At 40.8% G+C, this 20,313-nt stretch overlaps 2 protein-coding genes and 1 long non-coding RNA gene across 3 annotated transcripts; 1 reads left to right on the top strand and 2 right to left on the bottom strand.

Moving 5' to 3' along the window:
• Positions 1 to 1,381: 1,381 nt before the first annotated feature.
• Positions 1,382 to 6,802, bottom strand: LOC311252411. Its single transcript, XR_014621524.1, has 3 exons — positions 6,742 to 6,802; positions 4,534 to 4,907; positions 1,382 to 1,455 (listed from the first exon to the last, which is right to left on the bottom strand). It is a non-coding gene; the product is annotated as an uncharacterized lncRNA (long non-coding RNA).
• Positions 6,803 to 6,838: 36 nt separating this feature from the next.
• Positions 6,839 to 12,713, top strand: LOC311252334 (aldo-keto reductase family 1 member B1-like). Its single transcript, XM_084345413.1, has 10 exons — positions 6,839 to 7,003; positions 8,243 to 8,410; positions 8,526 to 8,642; positions 8,871 to 8,948; positions 9,235 to 9,357; positions 10,414 to 10,520; positions 11,094 to 11,175; positions 11,420 to 11,503; positions 11,611 to 11,693; positions 11,819 to 12,713. The coding sequence occupies exons 1-10, from the start codon at positions 6,938 to 6,940 to the stop codon at positions 11,859 to 11,861; spliced, it is 951 nt and encodes a 316-aa protein (XP_084201539.1). The 5' UTR covers positions 6,839 to 6,937; the 3' UTR covers positions 11,862 to 12,713.
• A 998-nt stretch (positions 12,714 to 13,711) lies between these two features.
• Positions 13,712 to 17,576, bottom strand: LOC311252412 (aldo-keto reductase family 1 member B1-like). The gene is made up of 10 exons (XM_084345563.1): positions 17,389 to 17,576; positions 16,800 to 16,967; positions 16,488 to 16,604; positions 15,504 to 15,581; positions 15,277 to 15,399; positions 15,094 to 15,200; positions 14,915 to 14,996; positions 14,348 to 14,431; positions 14,147 to 14,229; positions 13,712 to 14,045 (listed from the first exon to the last, which is right to left on the bottom strand). Exons 1-10 carry the CDS (start codon positions 17,452 to 17,454, stop codon positions 14,003 to 14,005), a joined length of 951 nt encoding a protein of 316 aa, XP_084201689.1. The 5' UTR covers positions 17,455 to 17,576; the 3' UTR covers positions 13,712 to 14,002.
• Positions 17,577 to 20,313: the final 2,737 nt, after the last annotated feature.

Genomic DNA, 20,313 nt, shown 5'->3' with positions numbered 1-20,313 from the left:
TTCCAACCTGCCGTTAACGAACTTCCTGTTAAACAGGATGTCGCTGGCGGTGAAGTGAATACAACAACATAACATAATATTGGACGCTCGCATGCAGTTCGGACACAGTAACATAAAACTCTTATTCAGAACGCTTAAAGATGAGCTTGAAACCGCTCTGGATCCTCTGGTTAGTCTTAAAGTTGCACTACGCAACTTTTTTACGGGCCTATGAACAAAGACAGACGGAGCTGTTGACACGAGGAATGGCAGCTTGCAAGAGCTAATAGGTTTTATGTGTACTTTAAAGCCACGAGTTTACATTTGCTTTTGAAATCATTCAACTGAATGGGCTTGTATTTTACAAATACTACAAATATCCAGTCTAGAAGTCCTGCATATTCTCACTGGACTAATAGATTGTTGCTAAACCATTACATAGTGCACCTTTAATGATTTATATCTGTAAAAATGCACAATCTACACAAATTAAATGCCTTCTTAAATTTGGTATTTTAGCTACATTACAATGAAAAAAAAATGTATTTAGTAGCCAGAAATGAGTTCTTTATGTCCAATAATATTCCAACCTGCCGCTACTGAACTTCCTGTCAAACAGGATGTAGAGAAGTAAAGGTGATTCGTTATAAACAGCTTTTATAAAGTACATTTAATCACATTACAGCACACCTCAGATTGCAGGACACTATTATTTGCATGTCAGTGTATTTGGTAGAGAATCCAGAATTATTAATTACCTGTAGTTTGGTGGCTTTATGAAGACGGGTCCCTTTGGTATACTGTATGTCTGCTTATTTCAAAGTCCAACCTCAAATTGTCCAAATTCAGCCCAAAACCTGCTTGTTGATCTGCCTCCTGTTGTTGTTTGATGATTACTGGAAGCATGGACAAGTGAAAGGGCCCCAGATTTAAACAGAATTTTGTTTCCTCTTTTCTAGCGCCACAGAGCGGGGTGCAAAGGGAAGCTTTTACGTCAACTGCCCTAAATTTTGAGACAGAAATAATCACACATTCTGCCAAGTCATCGTGTTACATAATCCCGGACACCCATAAATGAATCAGATGGAGTTAAAAACCTGATAAAGTCATAAAAATAACAACGCTTCAAAAGCTGTCTTGTGTATCTAACTTTGTTACGAGGTCTTTCTGGAAATTCTCAACCAAACCCATGGTACTTACCTGGTAAATTACTCCAGATACTTCAGCTGATCATGCAGCATCCACACTCTGATATTGTTGTCAAGGTCGATCCTAAAAATAAAGGCTTGACTTTCAAGTGCAGATGAAATGCTGTTAATTTCACATTCTTGAGACAGTTTGTCCATAACTGATCAGCGCCGCTCGACTTGTAAGAACCAAAAACACACAAGTGTTTTTGGTCAGCTTCACGGGAACGGCGACATTTCCATCCAGAGGAAAAGGGCTCCGGTACTGCGTTCACGGTCACACTGTAATCTGCATAATGACAATGATGAACAACCCATCAGGGACGGTTTGAGAGAAAAAGCCTCCAAATTCTCCTTCAGATGCATGTTGATTGTGTTTATTCATGGCAGTTAGGTTGATGAGGGAGCAATATGGAGGAGGTTGGATGGACACTTGTTATGTGTTACCGTTAAAATAGCAGACATCTCTTGACGAGGAACAAACAGCGAAGGCAGACTGAAATCAAGGCGTCTGTGAAAGCTCTCAGGAATGCAAATTCAAAAGCACTTCATTACTTGCTTTTTCCCTGCAATCTTGTGTCTGAGAGACTGAACTAAGTGGTTAATCAAGCCAAAAACCAAACCATGTCTGAGGGGCCAGAGAGGAGACGCCTATGCTCGCAGACAAGGCCACGGCTGTGTGTACGTGTGTTCACGATATGTATGTTAGGTTTTTGGATCCATGAATATCTGGAGTTTTTTTTATTAATTTTTGATCGTATATTTCAGACCACACAAGGTTTAATTGCAGTATGAACTTATATGAAAGTATAACAAGGTTTCTTCAGTCAAATACGTTTTGAGCTTTCCGTCTCTCTTTCGCGAGATACTTACGTTTTTCTTTTTGCTTCTTTAGTAAGAAAAGCCGTTATTAGAGCCGATAGTCGAGATAATAGGTATTTGGTGGGGAATGCTAGCAATGAGCAGACCAATAAACCAGATTATTGGTCAAGTTATAAACTTAAACCGTTAATGGCACTCAATTAAAAGTGAGTGGATCACCAAAGTCATCAGGATTCATCCTCTGGAGAACATGATTGTCTGCACGACAGATGGACTGACTAACATTGCCATCCCTATCGCCACACGGCTAGCATGGCTAAATATTTACAATGACCTTACATAATATTAAAGCCATCTGCCAGATGTTGGGTTGTAACCCCCCACCATCATCAAAACTTTTAAATGTGAGGTCAACAGAGGACACTCTGTTGAACTGGTGCGTGTTCGCAGTACATTTAGGATTATTACCGTATAACTGCATGTTACATTTGCATTCAGGAGCACTGTGACAGCTGAAATGAGACAAAAAAGGGCAATAATGTGTTTTTCTGCTTCTCTAAATTTTCCACATCGTCTCCATCGGAATTAGAAATGCACACAATAGCCTACCGTCTGTGTGGTTATGTGAGGACACTCATTCCGTCTGTCACATGCAGTTCAAGACAAGAGAAAACCGCAAAACCGGATACTTTTAGCTATGAGAGGAATTTAAAGAAAACACGTAGCGCTTGATTTTATGCAGAGGTCCTTTCTATTACGAGGAGTAGCTTGAAATAGTCCTGCAAAATGTGTTCAGTGCAAATAGGACGGTTAAGGAAAGACAATACGAGACTGTTAGACAGTAATGTGTGTTAAAAGTGTTAAAAACGTTAAGGGGATCCAGGAAATTACCAAAACATGCTGAAAAGTGAAGTTAGTGAAGAGGCTCTTTCACACACACACATTCCTTAACATTAGCGGAATAAATTGCCTGGACTATTCTGGTAGAGGCAGGAGCTTCTCTTGTTCACATAACCAGAGTCTTAACACGATTTCAGTGCTATGCGTCCATTCACACACCAACACCAGCCACACTGAAGTCCTCTGCTGTCTGAAATTAGATGCTTTTTGGACAGAGGGTGCTGGCGTGGTGCGTGTTTGTAGAGGTGATGGAGATTTTCATTTCTAAACCACAGCTGGAAGTTAATTAAGGCTGCAACTCCTCTTGATTCTTCAATTTTTTTTGGTCTATTGACAAATGTCCTCAGATGCATCTCATCAGACCCCAAGAGGGCATCCTAAGATTGCTTGTTTTGTTCGATCACTGGACCAAATCCAGTTTACTATCATAGAAGACGGAGAGTAAGAGCAGATATTTACATTTTAGTAGCTGAAACCGGTCAACTTTTTTTGTTCACCTTAAAAAATGAAAGGTGTGATTGATAACACTGAGCCACTTAATGCACCTAGCTAGCCATTTAACATTAACATCGCTAATGCTTGCTCGCTAATGTTAATGTTTCTAATGCCAGCTAACGTCAATGTCGCTAACGCTGGCTAGCTAACGTTTTGGATCAGACAATTTTTTTTTTTAATTATTAGTTCACAATCATTAGGAAAAGAGATACTTTTACTCTGCGCCTCTCTACAAGCTTGGTAGATGTATTAATAAAAACAATTTGCCTACATGAAAATGTTATCAATATGACCTTTAAGTAAACGATTGATCGATTTTGAAAATCGGTGCTGATAGATTGATCAAATTATATCACTGGTAGACTGATGGTAAAAACTATTTCATGGTCTAAAATTTTTTTTTTTTCTCCACAACATCTGGCGACCCTTGGAAATTAACTCCTGACCTCCTTGGGGGTCACGACCCCGATGTTGAAGACTAATCGATTAATTGACTAATTGTTCATTCTGCCTAATCCAGATAATAATGGGATCAATGCAAATTTTGCATCATTTTCCTCTCAGATCAGCGGCGATGATCTCCAGTGTGTCCAAAAACATGTAATGCACTTGACAAGTGACCGTGATTCACTTATGACGTGGGGATTTCTCTCCCCTGATCTTGTTGTTGTTCGACAGACGGAATGTGAGGAATGCGAGTGTGTGAGTGAACTCGGCGGGAGCTGACACTCGACATTAGATTTACGGGTGGAGATTATGACCCGGGGCGCTCTGGCAGAAACGGAGAAAAAGACAAGCAAAGCCAAGGCCAGTGGGAGAGACAAGAGGAGGGAGAGGCAGGGAGAGGCAGGGAGAGGCAGGGAGAATGGCGCAAAGGCCATGAAATGAAATGAGGTGTTTGATCTCCCTGGGACAGGTCAGGTCTTACCGGTGGAGTGTCTGATCTGATGCAGAGCCTATGAAAGAATGGACACCACCGGGCTGCACCGAGCATTTATTATGGCCACACATAATGGAAAAGGAGAGAGTGGCTCATTGTGATCTATGTATTTATTTGTCACACCGCCATCCTTTCTTTGTCCCACAAGCGTATGAATATTTCTCACTTTTTCTCTTCAAATTCTTGGAGCGACACACCTTGAAATCTCACCTGAGTCTACACTCTTTGTCCGAAAGTTTTTCCTTGAGAGGCACTTGGTTTTACTCGGGGCCCTCTGTTGTATCTTCAAATGGTCGTTTCCTCTTTTTCCCTTTATTCTAATCGATGCAGTCGCTCCAGTGGAAAACGTACCCGCCCGCGGACGCCAAATAAGAGCCTCTGAAATGAAAACTTTACCCCCTCTTTTAGATGACAATTGTATGTGCCTGTGTCTTCGTCTGGTTTACCTGTGGGCCTTTGATCATGACAGCATGCGACGCTGTTTGATTCCTGGGGTACTTTGACAGTTTTGCAGGCTGGCAAAAGGCCCTCCGGTGTCTGAAGTTAGATCAGAGGAGACGGGGGCCTGAAAAGCAGGCGTCCAGCTGGGAGAAGATCAGAAGAGACGCAAACTTTAGCGAGAGCCATTGTGAGGTACACAGTGGCTGCTGGCTCCCATAACTTTTCCCTTTATATGTTTTTTATATCGCTCTCTTCTCCCCCTCTTATCTCCTGCTCAGAGCGCTGAATGGCTCAGTTAAAGGTCTGTGAGGTTTTTATCTGATTCTGACAAAAAGAGACACCTTGTATTTGTTCCCCCTTTCAGATATCTCTTGGGGTTTGAGGCCGGTCTGTGTGTGCACATTCACGGCGGAGCACATCTGCTTCAAAGTGTAAGCATAAGGCCATTAGGGAACTTGTAGTCAAAATAATGAAGACTAATTAAAAAAGATGATCTCCTACGTTACACGCCACATGCTGGACAACGAACATACCCGAGGCTGCTCCAAGAGCATTGCTTCTATGTGTAAAGTTAAATCAAAAGATTGGATGTGTGTGAGTGAAATGACCAGTCATGATCAATCATTTCAGTCACTGTAATTACCAAACGTATTAGCTAATGTATGAAGTTATGGGATTATTTTACCGTGGAGCCTCAGCTGGGTGATTTGAGGAGAGTCTCACATGATTAGTAAGTGTGGTAATGGTGCCCTCTAGTGGCTCAATGACAGAACCAACATATTTAAGACATATTTAAGAGAAGTGGGTAAAGGCAGGTGTTATTTTGCCAAATGGTTCTCAGGCGTGGCTGGTCTGGGAACTATATGGGGTCCTTTAAAAGATTAATGTGCATTTATTCTCCTGAGGAAAAGGTACTCACTTTTTTGTTGTCAAGGTCTTAAAAAGCGAAGAACCACTCCAATTGTTCATGTTCAAGTGAATTTGTTTATTTGGGTTCACTGGCTGCATCCATGGCCAATCCTCAGCCAACTTAAAAGAACAGTTCACCCCTAAATGAAAATTCAGTCATTATCTACTCACCGGCATGTCAGTAACTTGGGTGAAGTTTCGTAGTCCGCAAAACATTTTTAAGGAGCTTCACAGCAAAACTACCTTGCAGCATTTTTCAAATGTAAAATAACAGCTGAAAACAAAACATAAGATGGCTCTGTGCAGCTCCTTCATTGTGATCCAAGTCTCCAGAAGCCCTGAGATCCCAAATTGATTTGAAAAAGACATTATTTAAACCCTCGATGTGCAGTGAAGCTTCTGTACTCACTTCAGGAGGGAAGGGGAAAGATTCAGGCTTAATAAAGGGTGTAAGTTAAATTCAGTTCAATTTGGGATCGAAGAGCTTCTGGAGACTTGGATTGCACCAGCGGCAGGCCATTTTATGTTTTATTTTGGCTGTTATTTTACGTTTTGAAACAAGTCCCCATCTACTTCAGTTGTTTAGGAGAATTGTACAACGCTGTTTTTGCTGTGAAGCTCCAGAAATGTTTAGTGGACTACGAAACTTCACTTGACTTTCCATCAGCATGAGGAGGGTGAGTAGATAATGACATAAATCTCATTTTTTGGGTGAACTTATCCTTTAATACCGTGGTGGGGAGCAACTAAGTACATTTACCACGGTATTTTTTTCATTTCCACTTTATTTTATGTCATACACCACTTTTTTGAGGTAAATTTTGTACTTTTTGTACTGCTGTACTACATTTCTCTGACCTAAACTGATTGGTTACTTGATGGATTCATATTTTACATGATCAACACATAAATAATGATGCACTACTATTAATTAAACCAGCTGTAAATGATGTGATTAATGAGGTGCACCTTGGATGACTTAAAGAAACCTACATTAAAGCACGATTCAATAATACTGTCAGTACAAATGTTGAGTACATTTACTTCAGTTGAAGATCTGATACTTACCCTAACAACTGTGGCTTGTTGGAGTCCACGCGTGTTAAGAAAAGACAGGTAAACCCAGACTTGACCTAAATGAATTACCAGGCATCACTAATCGATCGACGAGCCCGGCGCTCTGCTAACAGCGAGCTATCTCTACCTCTGCTGTCTCTGCTCGACTCTTACGACAGCTCGCAGGCTCCGCTCGTCCTCTGGAGAAATGGCAACAACTGTGAAACTGAACACCGGCGCTCACATGCCCATTGTGGGGCTGGGGACGTGGAAGGTGAGGTTATTTTTTTTATAATTTGTGTTTTCACCGCTGTCCTACCGAGTTAACTTAGCTGATAGTTGATGCGTCAGGTAAGCTAGCTGGACTGGTCACTCGGGAGCACGGACTGCTACATGGCCTTAATGAGTGGTTGCAAGTTACTTTGGTATGCACACATTTCTTTATATCTATATTAATTCGCTTGTCATTGCGTTTTATTGTACAAGTAACCCTGGATTGACTTTAACTTTGCACTCGGCACAACAAAACTGACACCAGCCGTGGCTCATGCACTCTTTCTAGAAGCGTGACCGTCGTGTGCAAATGTGCTGTGTCAAGTTTAGCTGCTTTGCTTTGATTTATTGCAAGGATATTACTGAAAGTCACAATTATAATGAAGTTCAAGTGCTAATAGATGCCAACAAGCATGTAACTCTTCTTAAAAGTGCTTCAAGTTGCCCCAAATGCTCCTGAACAACCAGTCTGACCGTGTGTTTACAATAATGACAAGCCTTATTACTTCACTACCAACAAGGCAGCTGTTCCTGCTTTATAATATATGAGATTTTCCGTCCATAAAATATTTAATGATATGGGCATCTGGCAGTCAAATAGATGAGGTGATTATTAGTAAATACAATTGAGAGTGTGTCGCTTTTCAAGCAAAAAATGTCAAACATTTGCACCTTCCAGCTACTTAAAGTGTAACAATCTGCTGCTTTTCTGTGTCAAATATGATTATAAATGAAGATTCATATATTTGGGCAGCCGGTTGGACAAAAGACTCGATTTGAAGACGTCACTTTGGCCTCTGGGAAATTGTGATCAGCATTTTATAGACTTAAACGATGAATAGTGAAAATAAAAGGCAGATGAATCAATAATGACGATTAACTATAGTTGCAGCCAAACCCCAATGACAACAATAAAGTGTAAGTTAACAGATTGTTTGGCCCATTACTGACCAAAAAGTCCCACGATCTACACCAGGAGACAAAATCTGGAGCCAACATTCCCTTTTAGACTAAGGACAATGGTATTTTTGCAAAATTTTATGTACAACACTGATATAACAATATGTATTATACTGACCCATACATCAGTTGATCGACATTATCAGCTGATACTGGCCTATCACAGATATATCAGTATCTGCATTTATGATGTCAGTATCAGCCAATATAAAAATCTTTTGGTTTTTAAGAACGCAGTCCTGAAAAAACATAATATAATATAAAAATATCTGTCCATCAGTCTCCCCCCGGCAAGGTCACAGAGGCGGTGAAAGCAGCCATCTCAGCGGGCTACAGGCACATCGATGGAGCATACGTCTACCAGAACGAGACCGAGGTGGGCGAGGGTGTTAATGCCATGATCAAGGACGGCGTGGTCAAGAGGGAGGATCTTTTCATTGTTAGCAAGGTAATTTGTGGGTGCAAAATCTATGCCCTAATTATTATTTCTTCCACAAATAGGCATTCAAACCAATGTTTATTTCACCTTAGCTCATTAACTTCCCTGGCTTTCCATTTCACAGCTGTGGTGCACTTTTCATGCAAAGTCCGTGGTGAGACAAGCCTGTGAAAAGACTCTCAGTGATCTCAAACTGGACTACCTAGACCTCTATCTAGTGCACTGGCCCATGGGTTTCAAGGTAGGCACACTATTATCTTAGCAACAATGTGTGAAAATATGTGTTTTAGCTTTCTGCCTATAATTCAGGTGGAATCAGTGCACGAATGAGCAAATATCCACATAATTTATTACCAAATGTTATGTAAAATGACCTTTTTACTGCTATTTTCTAATAGTAGATGTATTGTCACTATCACAGTAATGTGATGTAAACCTGCAGACTGTTAATCCCTCTGTCATGTTACAGCCTGGCAGTGATCTTATTCCTCTGAACAGCGAAGGAGAGACGATCAATGATGATACAAACTTCCTGGATACATGGGAGGTGAGATAAACAGACAACCAGCTCACTTTTACCAAACACAAGGCTCAAAAACTTGCTAGGAAATGTGATTCAGAAATATTGTGACTGTCAACCACTGCATTTTTAAGCTCTTGTCCATTCATTTAATTGCTTAATTCTTTATGAACAACAGTTTTGTGGAAGTCAGAATATTTAGAGACAGGTGTATATCAGAGTAAGCTGAGAATGGCATGGTGTGAGAATCGAGATCAATGAGATAAGGTTAACTAAAGGTGGGTTTTTTTTTGTCTTTGGTCAATTTCCTCAGGGAATGGAAGAGCTGGTGGATGCTGGTTTGGTCAAAGCCATCGGTATCTCCAACTTCAACAAGGAGCAGATTGAAGCAATCCTCAACAAGCCAGGCCTCAAGTACAAGCCGGCCAACAACCAGGTATACTAAGTGACGTGTTTACCTAAGTGAAGTCACCTTTGTTGCGCAAGGCGATGACACAATCAGGGCCAGTAGCTGTTTAAACATGCATGCTCAGCCTTAAAGACACAGCCAAGAAAGCGGATGCGTTTCCAGTACTTAAAGGACAAGAGGCCGTAATGGCAGTATCTGTCTCCTCCTATCAGCTCTGAGAAATGAATGTCCTGCTAATTCGTAACGGGCCGCAGCAGTTCTCCCCCCAGGCCAAAGCAATTAGCTGAGGTGACCTTATATTTTTGCCATTTTTCAGAGCCATTGTTCCGCATCAATGTCTTGTTTTGTCCGTTGTATATTTGATTACAGCCCCATTTTCCTTCTGCCCTTTGTCGTCATAGGCACAGAACCAGAACAAATGACGCGCATTTATTGAATAAGCCCTTTTCTTTCTTTTAAACAATGTCAGATAAGCACAGCAGGCTCTATTGGCTTATGTTTAATGCAATCACACTAATATAGTCTTGTGCCTCTCTTTTAAACACGTGCTCGTATATTTTTGGGGCTGTATTTTGTAAAACACACCTCTGCACAAAGCAGTCAGACAGGGACAAGCCTTTTATCCAGCCTGAAGACAGGGAAAACTGGGAGGCAGCATGGAGGCCAGTCGCAATGTTACGGTGCTTATTTGTGAATACATTTGACATCAGTCTCTCTTTCAAACTGAATCGTGTTGGAGCGCTGCGTGAATTGAGACGGATCGGAAACTATTAATGCGCTAATGTCAGGAACTTCAACTTGCGTCACAGCATTGCGGCATAAAATTAGCCAACATTAGCGTGTCCACACTGATGTCGTGGTTTCATTACACACTTTTTATATACAGAGAATGTGTCCTTAAGAAAAGACACTAAATTGAAGTTTGAAGCCAAAAGCCATTGGCTGGACATTTACAAAGTACTACTCTACCTTGTATTGTACAAAGCAACAAAATCCTTTACCCTTGGTATTTGTTTAGTTTGCTTTACTCATAAGGTTTCTGCAGTGCATGCCAAGACTTGTGTGTTTGTCCCTCTGCTATAGGTGGAGTGCCACCCGTACCTGACCCAGGAGAAGCTGATCAACTACTGCCACTCTCAGGGCATCTCTGTGACAGCTTACAGCCCCCTGGGCTCCCCGGACAGACCCTGGTCAGTTAGTGTGACAATCGCAGTTGTGTCAAAATAACACGAGAAAGGAATTGTATAATTTTTTTTTTTTTTTACACACTGCTAGAAAATGGATCATGAGAATTGCCAAATCAGTATTTGTTGCGGTCTGTCTGTCACATTCTGTCTGTGGTTTGTATCAACTTGTGACTGTTGTTCCTCTTTCTCTTAGCGGTTTGTTTGTGTGAATATTTTGTCACGGTTCAGACTTAAAGTAATTGGCTTATTTGTCATGTTTACTTTTTGATTGATAAATCTTGATAATTTCATACATTGTGTGGGTTGGTGACTCGCACACCCAAAAAACGCCCCCATTTTTCAACATCTTCCTCCAGAATCGCTGAATAGACACGCACAAAAAAAGCTTCACAGCATTCGAAAGTTGAGTGTCAGCATTGAATGAAGCTTTGAAATATTCAATACAGTCCCAGTTAATTCAGAGTTAGCTCTTGGTATTTCTATGAATTTGTCTACCTTTTGATTGTCAGCAAAATAATGAGAAATGAAGTGTGCGAGTCATGTAAAATTATACTGGATGATGTATTTAAATTGCAGGGCTAAACCTGACGACCCCTCACTGCTGGAGAATCCAGACATTAAAGCCATTGCTGAGAAGCACAAGAAGACAACTGCTCAGGTACAGCAAAACAAAAATAAAACAAAACTAAACAAAGTTTTAGAAATGTTTTGTGCACATGCAAACAAAATACTTGTTCCTCTTTTCTCTGGCATCTGTAATCTGAGTTGATTCTCAATCACAGTGCAGTAAATGAACACAAGACAGAAAAAGGCAGTTAAATACCCTTCACATGGCTCTTATATTTAAAGTCATGACTTCTTCTTATGCTCACACGTTAATACCCTCTCTCCCACTCTGCCAGGTCTTGATCCGCTTCCAGGTCCAGAGGAACGTGATTGCGATCCCAAAGTCGATCACACCTCAGCGCATTCAGGAGAATTTCCAGGTAATCAGCTGAGAAATAGTTCAGATACTTTCTAGGATTAGCTCTCAATCTGCTTCGCTTACTTACGCTTGTGGCTCGTGCATGAAGAGTTGTTCACATCTTTGCAGGTGTTTGACTTTGAACTGAATGACGAGGAAATGAAGACTATATTGGGCTTCAACCGGAACTGGAGAGCCTGTCCCATGCAATGGTGAGATCGTACATCGTTGTGTGCTGTTTTGTTTTTGTTTTTTGTTTGTAACATTGTTAAGAAGATGTTGTCTGCCTGGAAATCTATTAATTTTCCTTGTCTTTCTTCTCTCTCTGTCTGTGTAGGGGCATAAAGCACAAGGACTACCCATTCAACACTGAATTCTGAAATGAAAAATGCTGAGTTTTCCACAGGTTTACAGTGGGTGCTGGGGCTTTCTTCTCTGCTCTCTCGACTGCTCGCTTTCCTGTTCGTTAGAGCAGCTTGCAGTGTTGGTGTGGCCTTGCATCCGATTTTAATATTACATTTTTCAACAGAAACCTTGACTTCTGTTATTACCCGTTTTTTCTCTATGAAAGCTGGTAACCAGATTTACAAACACTCCAAAGACAGGTCATTGTCAAGTTTCTGAGCTTGGTGTCGGGTAGATTACTTTGAGGTCCGTATAGTTACTGAAGAACGTAATGTGTGCCATATACAGTACAGATTAAATATTTTTTTATGTGAGTAATAATTCTTAGTTAGTTCTAAGAACATAAAAAGCAATTAAAAGTACTGTCATCTAAATGTAATATTTGTTGTTTTTAAATATCTTGTTACAGGAAAACTACCTAAAGTAAAGTCAACACATTTTTTATAGCACAAATGTGATTCTTGAGAGATTTATCTTATGTCAAAGCACTCCTCATGTTACTAAACATGTTTTTTCTTCTTCATTGTCTGATCAGGTTTATTTTTTACCACTTGTGCAAAGGCATCGGTGCCCTAGCATATAGATTTGACTGCAAAATTAAAAGCACTATTATCTCCGTCAAATACAGAACAAATTACCTCGACTTGTCTTAGGATGTCAAAGTACTTCCCGCTATTACTTGTCGTGAGTCATACATGGCACTTTCTTATCATGTGTGTTAACCCTGTTATGAAATATTGTCTTTCACTTCCCGTCTGAGCTGTTTTGTTGTGCGCTAAAATAAAGTCCTGTGGGGGGGGGGAATAAAACAAGCTGGTGAAAGTTTATCACGTTGTGCCTCTTTTTGACCACCAGGGGGCAGAAATGAGAATAGTCAGACTGAGGGAATGAAGGAGTGAAGGAGCTGCTGGAGAATTCAAAGGTGTCAGGCATACACACACACATATACCCACAATTAAATGTATTGTGATATCAAACGTTCAATTTTTTTTAATTACCTAGTTGCAGTAATAAAATACAGATTTGATTATCCTGTTGGTTAGGCTTTAAAAGATCAGATCAGTGTGCCAGGTACTTCAACAGAAGGGTCACAAAAAAAACAGGACAGCATGGAGCGTTTTTTTGGTACCATTCACATATTTTCATCATGCACACGCCAAAAATAATGGCTCTAATGTTTAATGAACTGAACTGAAACGGACTGCTTGGTGGAAACGAGGCTTTAGTAACAAGCAACAGAATGTGCCCCAGTACCCGCTACTCACCCCAAAAGCCTTATATAACAGTGATGAGTTTATATAGCAGATCACCTTCATGAATGGCAGAGATTGAGGCTGTCAACCAGTAGCGTCCCCAAAGGGTTGCCATGGCACCCTGATAAAATTATTGGCCACTAATGAGTTGCATATGTATAAAATGCTTGGCGGTAATGAGTACTGTATACGTAATGGGCTTGTATCTGATGTTTTAGATTAGAAATATAAATTCTATTTATTTACTGTAACTCAATAATGACATTATGACTGTCCGGTACCTGCCCTGCCTTTTGGTGGCCTCCCCAAGATTTTCATTTGCCCCTTCTGGCCCCCCTATGATAAACTTTTAGGGGCACCCCTGCTGTCAACAAAAGACAAACCATCTCAGGCGTGGGTCAGCAGAAATATGAGAGGACCAAGCTACCATGGTGCATTCTGGGAAGGTGGGAGTAAAACTTGGAGATGCTTATGACCAAAAATATTATGTTAAAATATTATCACATACTGTGGTGTACTGTTTTGGTTGTATTAATCAAAACAAAATTATGTAATAACACATTAGAGGCAAATCAAGTTCCCTAATTTATTTCATGAAGAAAGGCAATTCAAAATTCTTATAAACATTAAAAAGTAAGTACAGGTCTCAGAATATAAATATGTCAGGAGACAAATGACTAGCAAGTAGCTACGTCAATGTTGCAAACACTGAATGGTTTTAGTCTGTAGAGGGTTCAGTGCATTCTTTGATAAATTCGTCATTAGAAAAATTTATTCACAAATGGTCCACTAGAGGTTAGTCAGTACAAATAGTCACTCGGGCTCCTTCTTGATAAACACATGAGTCGTCGTTGTCTGATGAGTCAATATTCTGCATTCAGAGGGAAGTCCTTGTGTTTAAAGCCCCTGTAGAGAAAACAAGAGGAACACATTACTTGACGTTCGTAATGATCATGGATCCATTAACCAGGTCTATGAATTCCCCCGTCGTCTGTCTGTGCTCTCACCATTTCATGTCGAATCCTCTCCAGTTACTGTTCAAGCTCAGCAGGGTCTTCATGTCAGCTTCACTCAACTCAAAGTCAAACACCTGAAAGAGGAAGAATGGTTAAAATCAAAATCTAACATCCACTAAACTGATCCCGTATTAACACACTATATTAGTTGAACCACAGCATTCAGTTTTGGAAGTTTAAAGGTCGCTGTACCTGGAAATTTTCCTTGATTCGATGAGGTGTTGCCGACTTGGCAACAACAATTACATTCCTCTGGATGTGGAACCTGATAAGAACCTGGTGAGAAAGTAATTCAGAAGTGCAGAGCTTTATTTAAACATTATTCAGACACCGTCCTGAGTATTTTAGGATGACTACACAACACTACTGTACTCCATTGGATTTTAGTTTTGTAGCAAACCTTTTCTTCCACTATGTGACCACACTGACTTTTTCCCTGCTGAATTTTGTCATGTAACTTTTCTGTCCATGTGTCGCAAACTGAGAATATCTTTTCCTAAACTTAACCAAAGTGCTTTTGTTGCCTAAACCTAACTTCTGGTGTGACTGTCTTGGACTCTGTGTACCTGCCGCCCAGCCCAATCACCTCCCTGAGACTCCAGAGCAGATCGTAAATGCGTTTATTCAGTCAAAGAAATGTGGTGCAGGCACGAAAACAATTGGAAATTTCTGTCCATGTACACAAATCCTATAGATTTCATGACAGTTTCACAAACTGTTGTGATACTATGTTGTCCTTAGACATTTTTTCTTTCTTACCTGTGCTGAAGTCTTGTTGTACTTGTTAGCAATGGCCTTGATCCTAGGTTCCTCCAGTAAAGAGGGTTCGTCAGATGAAGCCCTTTTTGTAAAAGCAGCCAACAATGAGTGACGGTTAATATTTTTAGTAAAGCTGTGACCCTTTTCTGTGAGTGCTGTGTTTGATAGGTGCATCTCACCAGGGTCTGTCAGGGGAGCCCAGGGGGCTGTAAGCTGTCACCGAGATGCCCTGAGAGTGGCAGTATTTGATCAGCTTCTCCTGGGTCAGGTACGGGTGGCACTCGATCTGGAACAAAACCCAAATGCTTTAGCTTTTATGTTCTTCTTCCTGCATCATGTTTGGGGGAATCACAGTCTTGTACCTGGTTGGTGACGGGCTTGTGCTTGAGGCCTGGCTTGTTGAGGACGGCTTCAATCTGGTCTTTGTTGAAGTTAGAGATGCCGATGGCCTTGACCAAGCCGTCATCCACCAGCTTCTCCATAGCCTTTGAGACACATTACTGTTCCTGTTAGTGATTTATTACGTCCACATTTCGTTTAATTGAGGCTCCTAGCAAGTCATTCTGCTTTACAAGTGCACTTAAATTACCTCCCAAGTGTCCAGGAAGTTGCTGCCATCAGAAATCAACTCGTTGTTCTCATCGACAGGAAAGACATTATCTCCAGGCTGCAGTGGCAAAATCAGAGTTAGAAATGTTAAGCAGGGGAACATGCAGCCCAGTCACCAGAAAAAAATGTTAATTGTACATTTCTTCAAACCACAGATATGTTACATTTAATTTAACTTAAGTTTCACACATTTCTACAGTATGTATCATATTATATTCAGATTACATGTATATAAGCTGATCTAGGCAAGACCCTGCCAAGTAAGAGACCACTTCAACTGGCTCATTTTAGCAAGCCATCCTTTGAGCAACACAACCAGATGTTTGTAAGGAGAACTCATGCATTTTTGCAGCTGTCTTTGGGGTTACAAAACCGGATATTTTTAAAGAGACAGTGGGAGTATTTGCCCTGGCATTTCGGGAAACAAAACCAGACATTATCCCCATTCACACTGCCCTTTGAGTGCGGGAATCATGTGCCAATTCTCAGCATCGTCCTCTGTGTGAAAGTTTCAGATGCGGAGAGGGGGGACAGTTTCGCTGTGGCTCTGATGCGCCTCCGGAGGTCATGATGTCGACATCATGATGTGTACCACCATGCCTCTTTTAGATCTGCAGCGCCGACTTGCTGTATGAATTGACACACACTGGAGCAGCTTTACGCCGGAGCTGCTTGGCTCTGTGTGAACAAACAAATGCGAAGTCTCTATGCAAAAAGGGCTATTTTTAAAGAGATGTCAGGATTTAGAGTCAACGAAAACTATGTGATTTAAGCAAAAACATGATCTTTTCGCAAATTAAAAAGACCTTAACCACAGCATTGTCACGACATAAAAGCGAAAATTGAGACATAAAGGAAGTTTCAACATATCCATATGATATATAACATCACTTCTAAATGTAATTCACAGTTCATTTTGACACGTAAAATGGGCTAAAGCTCGACAGGACGGTGGTAGCCGAACCTTGGCTCCCATAGGGAAATGCATGAGGTAAAGGTCCAAGTAGTCCAGTTTTAGGTCACTTAATGTCTTCTCACAGGCTCCCCTCACCAGAGATGGAAGGTGGAAGGTGCACCATAACTGAAATAAAAACCAACAGGGGTTTTAATAAACGTTCTAGCAAGCAAGACTGAAACAGTATGTGCTTCCTGGAAATAGTTTACAAAATGCCAGTTTCTTCATAACATTGCTTTAAAGAAGTCACAATAAATGTCCTGTCTTGGCAGCCATATCTGGAGTGTTTCAAAGCCCGTGTGGGTAAGGTTAACATCATACCTTACTGACGATGAATAGATCTTCCCTCTTCACCACTCCTTGGTCAATTGTTGCACGAATTCCAGCCCCAACCTCTTCTTCATTCTCGTACACGTACGCACCGTCGATGTGCCTGTAGCCAGCACTTATTGCAACCTTCACAGCCTCAGCTACCTTTCCTTCACCTGCCTGAAGAGGTTGGGTGATACAGAGGAAAGGAAATTGCAGATATAGATAAGCAACAATATTTTTGATTAAAGCTGTGGCTGTGATTGCCTTTTGCGCATTGTTCTGGCCTCATATCAGTGAATCAAGAGTAAACAGATGCAAGTCAAGGGCATGTTGTCACCGGTGGCATCACTGTTCAGGCCAAGGTTAGAGTGCAATAAAAGTTTAAAGGTTGTATTTGCATTGTAGCTGCACTACATGAGTGATACAAGTCTCTAATGTGGATTCAGGCAACGAGGCAGTGAATTCATAGCATTAAAACATGAACACTACAGATGACGTAGACCACAGAACAGCTGAAATGTAACCGAGACAAAAATCCATGCATCCATGTATTTTGTAAACCTTACTTATTTTAAATAAAGAAAATGTTCAGCCTTACCCTCCATGTTCCAAGACCTACAATAGGCATCTTTGCTCCATTGCTGAGTGTAACTGAAGGTTTCATGCTGGAGGTTTCTGTCTGTTAGGATCAATCAACAAGCAGCCGATCACACGAGCAGACTCGATCCACGCAACACTCGCAGGCAGAGGCAGGCTGTTTAAAAGTCCTGTGAGAGAGGTGGAGTTTACAAGCAGGCAGCACGTCTGGGATTGATTAGTCACGTCTGCCCTGCACACTGTCAGGCCAGATTATTCCCCAGACAGAGGCCGCAGAGGGAGGAATGACTCAGCACAAACGGTGTGGTCACATACATTTGTACTAAACAGCATGAAATCTGCATAAAGGTTTCTATGTAATCAAAGAGTAGTGTCTCTTTCTTTAACAGCATTCTGAAGAGGTCTCAATAAAGATGAGTTTTTGTTTGGGTGTGCTTTCTTCCATGACAAGGAAATTGGCTTTGTTGCAGTGAGTGTGAATCACTTCCGAAAGGAGAAATAACACATTCTTCATTTGTTCTGGGGTTTAGGTGCTACAGCTGTACCGGATCTGATTTAACCAGTTCATCAAACTTGTTTCATCAAACTTTTTCTGGCTTGACCCTTGGGAGCAGTGTCCACTCAGAGAACGACGAGAAAAGAAGCACACTGAAACAAGGAGCTACTTACAAAACAATGTTCAGGAATAAAAAAACAAATTAGTTTTCTATTAAGAGATAACCCCATATAACCCCAAAACTGGCTCTCATGGGTAGGAAAGGAAGACCAAGAGTAACCTCTGCTACAGAGGATAAGTTCATTCGAGTTATCAGCCTCAGACAACGCAAGTTAACCACACCTCAGATTAGAGCCCACATAAATTCTTCACAGAGTTCAAGTAGCAGACACATCTGAACATCAACTGGTCAGAGGAGACTTGCTGAGTCAGGCCTTCATGGTCGAATTGCCGCAAAGAAGCCACTACTGAGGAAGAAGAACAAGAAGAAGAGAGGTGTTTGGGCCAAGAAACACAAGGAATGGACATTAGAGCAGTGGAAATCTGTACTTTGGTCTGATGAGTCCAAGCATGGAGGTGTGATGGTGTCGGGGTGCTTTGCTGATGACACTGTTGCTGTTTTATTCAAAACGCAAGGCACACTTAACCAGCATGGCTACCACAGCATTGTGCAGCGACATGCCATCCCATCTGGTTTGCGCTTAGTGAGACCATCATTTGTTTTTTAACTGGACAGTGACCCCAAACACACCTCCAGGCTTTGTAATGGCTATCTGACCAAGAAGGAGAGTGATGGAGTGCTGCGTCAGATAACCTGGCCTCCACAATCACCCAACCTAAACCCAGTTGAGATGGTTTGGGATGAGTTGGACCGCAGAGTGACGGCAAAGCACCGAATATAAATCATATTCTGGTTAACACTTTAACACTTTTTTGTTTACTGCATAATTCCATATGTGTTCCTTCATAGTTTGGATGTCTTCAGTATTGATCTACAATGTAGAAAATAATAAAAAATAAAGAAAAACCACTGAATGAGAAGGTGTGTCCAAACTTTTGACTGGTAGTGTGTATGTATATATATACATCATAGCATCAAAGTTATTATTTCTTCACATTCTGTTGACAATATTAGTCCACTTTTGATTCTTTTCAGCTTTACAGTTGGTGGAAACATCCCTTATGTATGATTTAGTCTTTGATCCGACTTTGAGTGACAGTGAGCCCTTAAAAACCACAAATGATCCCATGAATGTCAAATGATTCTGATTAAAATGTTGCTAAACTTTTGATTGGTGCACAGAAGTGTGTGAAATCAAATACAAATGCAGAAATCTGTCATGTGCAATAAACTGTTGAATGTTGTGGTCGTGTGTCACCGGACTGCTGGAAGATACTGCTGGTTTCACTCATATTTCACTGTATGCCACAGATTTTACTATACAGTTGTTACTTTAATGCCTTATACTTACAGTCTCCACACACCTTGAAAATAACAACAGCAACATCAGGATGCTGTTTTCATCAATCATCACTCCATGATGGAGCACAAAAGGCTCAAACATAGTTTCATGTTTATTAAACGCTTGTATTTTTAAAAATGACAATACATTGTTTTTCTTCTTGGTCCAACATAATGTCTGAGCGTGACTGTGCAAAATGATGTTTAAACACTAAAAGGCTGTTTTCAGATTCATTGCTAAAAGTGTCAGTTTTCTATGTACTCGCTTAAAAATCTGGATTTAAGAGGCGGGCCTACGAGCATGAAGCCAGTCCTGGTCCAATATTCAGCACACACAAGTGTGATGTGGAAACTTGAAGCCTTCAGCGCACATACACTGAGAGTGGACTTTACAGTGAAGTAGGTCCAGCAAAATTCACATTTTCCGGACTAATAGATTCTATTTTAAGGATTTGAATTAGGTAATTGTTGACATCTTTGATATAACATCAAAACTTTTTTTTTTCTTGTCAATGGTTATCAAAATTTACATATTGCTCCTTTAAGGTGTAATTCAAGCACAATTTTAGCCATTCAAATATACCTTCATCACTTTTCACCACTTCACTTCACAACCTCATTTCCTGGATCTTCTGTTGAATATACTGCAGATGTGAAATGTGTAATCAGTTCACATTGTTTGTCTTCAATCTGTTTCCTCTTGTACTGTTTGAAAGTACAAGAGGAAACACATACCAAGTGGCTTAATATTTGTTTTACTAGACTTCCTCCAAGTAGATCTCTCCTCTCTTTCTCTGTGGTGTCATATACTATTTTTTAAAACTGTTTCATAACCTACAATGTCTTTGTTTTTTGTCAAATTGGTTCCTTCCTTCACAAAGTGTAGGTAGGTGAAGGTAGTATTGTCAACCCTGCCTCCCTATCTTATGAGAGCATGCCCCCTACTGGAGTTTAAGTTAAACTACAGC

The sequence above is a fragment of the Pagrus pagrus genome (assembly GCF_965226575.1).
Source record: "Pagrus pagrus genome assembly, chromosome: 23".
NCBI lineage: Eukaryota > Metazoa > Chordata > Actinopteri > Spariformes > Sparidae > Pagrus > Pagrus pagrus.
The sequence above is the reverse complement of the archived record's forward strand: the minus strand, read 5'-3'. Positions and strand labels throughout refer to the sequence as shown.

Bases quoted from the DNA above. Each gene is read 5' to 3' on its own strand.
- LOC311252334 (XM_084345413.1), top strand. From the start codon at position 6,938: ATGGCAACAACTGTGAAACTGAACACCGGCGCTCACATGCCCATTGTG. The intron at 7,004-8,242 runs GTGAGGTTATTT...TCTGTCCATCAG, and splicing joins TGGGGCTGGGGACGTGGAAG to TCTCCCCCCGGCAAGGTCAC. The intron at 8,411-8,525 runs GTAATTTGTGGG...TCCATTTCACAG, and splicing joins ATCTTTTCATTGTTAGCAAG to CTGTGGTGCACTTTTCATGC.
- LOC311252412 (XM_084345563.1), bottom strand. From the start codon at position 17,454: ATGAAACCTTCAGTTACACTCAGCAATGGAGCAAAGATGCCTATTGTA. The intron at 15,400-15,503 runs GTAATTTAAGTG...TGTGTCTCAAAG, and splicing joins ACTTCCTGGACACTTGGGAG to GCTATGGAGAAGCTGGTGGA. The intron at 14,432-14,914 runs GTAAGAAAGAAA...CTTTCTCACCAG, and splicing joins ACAACAAGACTTCAGCACAG to GTTCTTATCAGGTTCCACAT.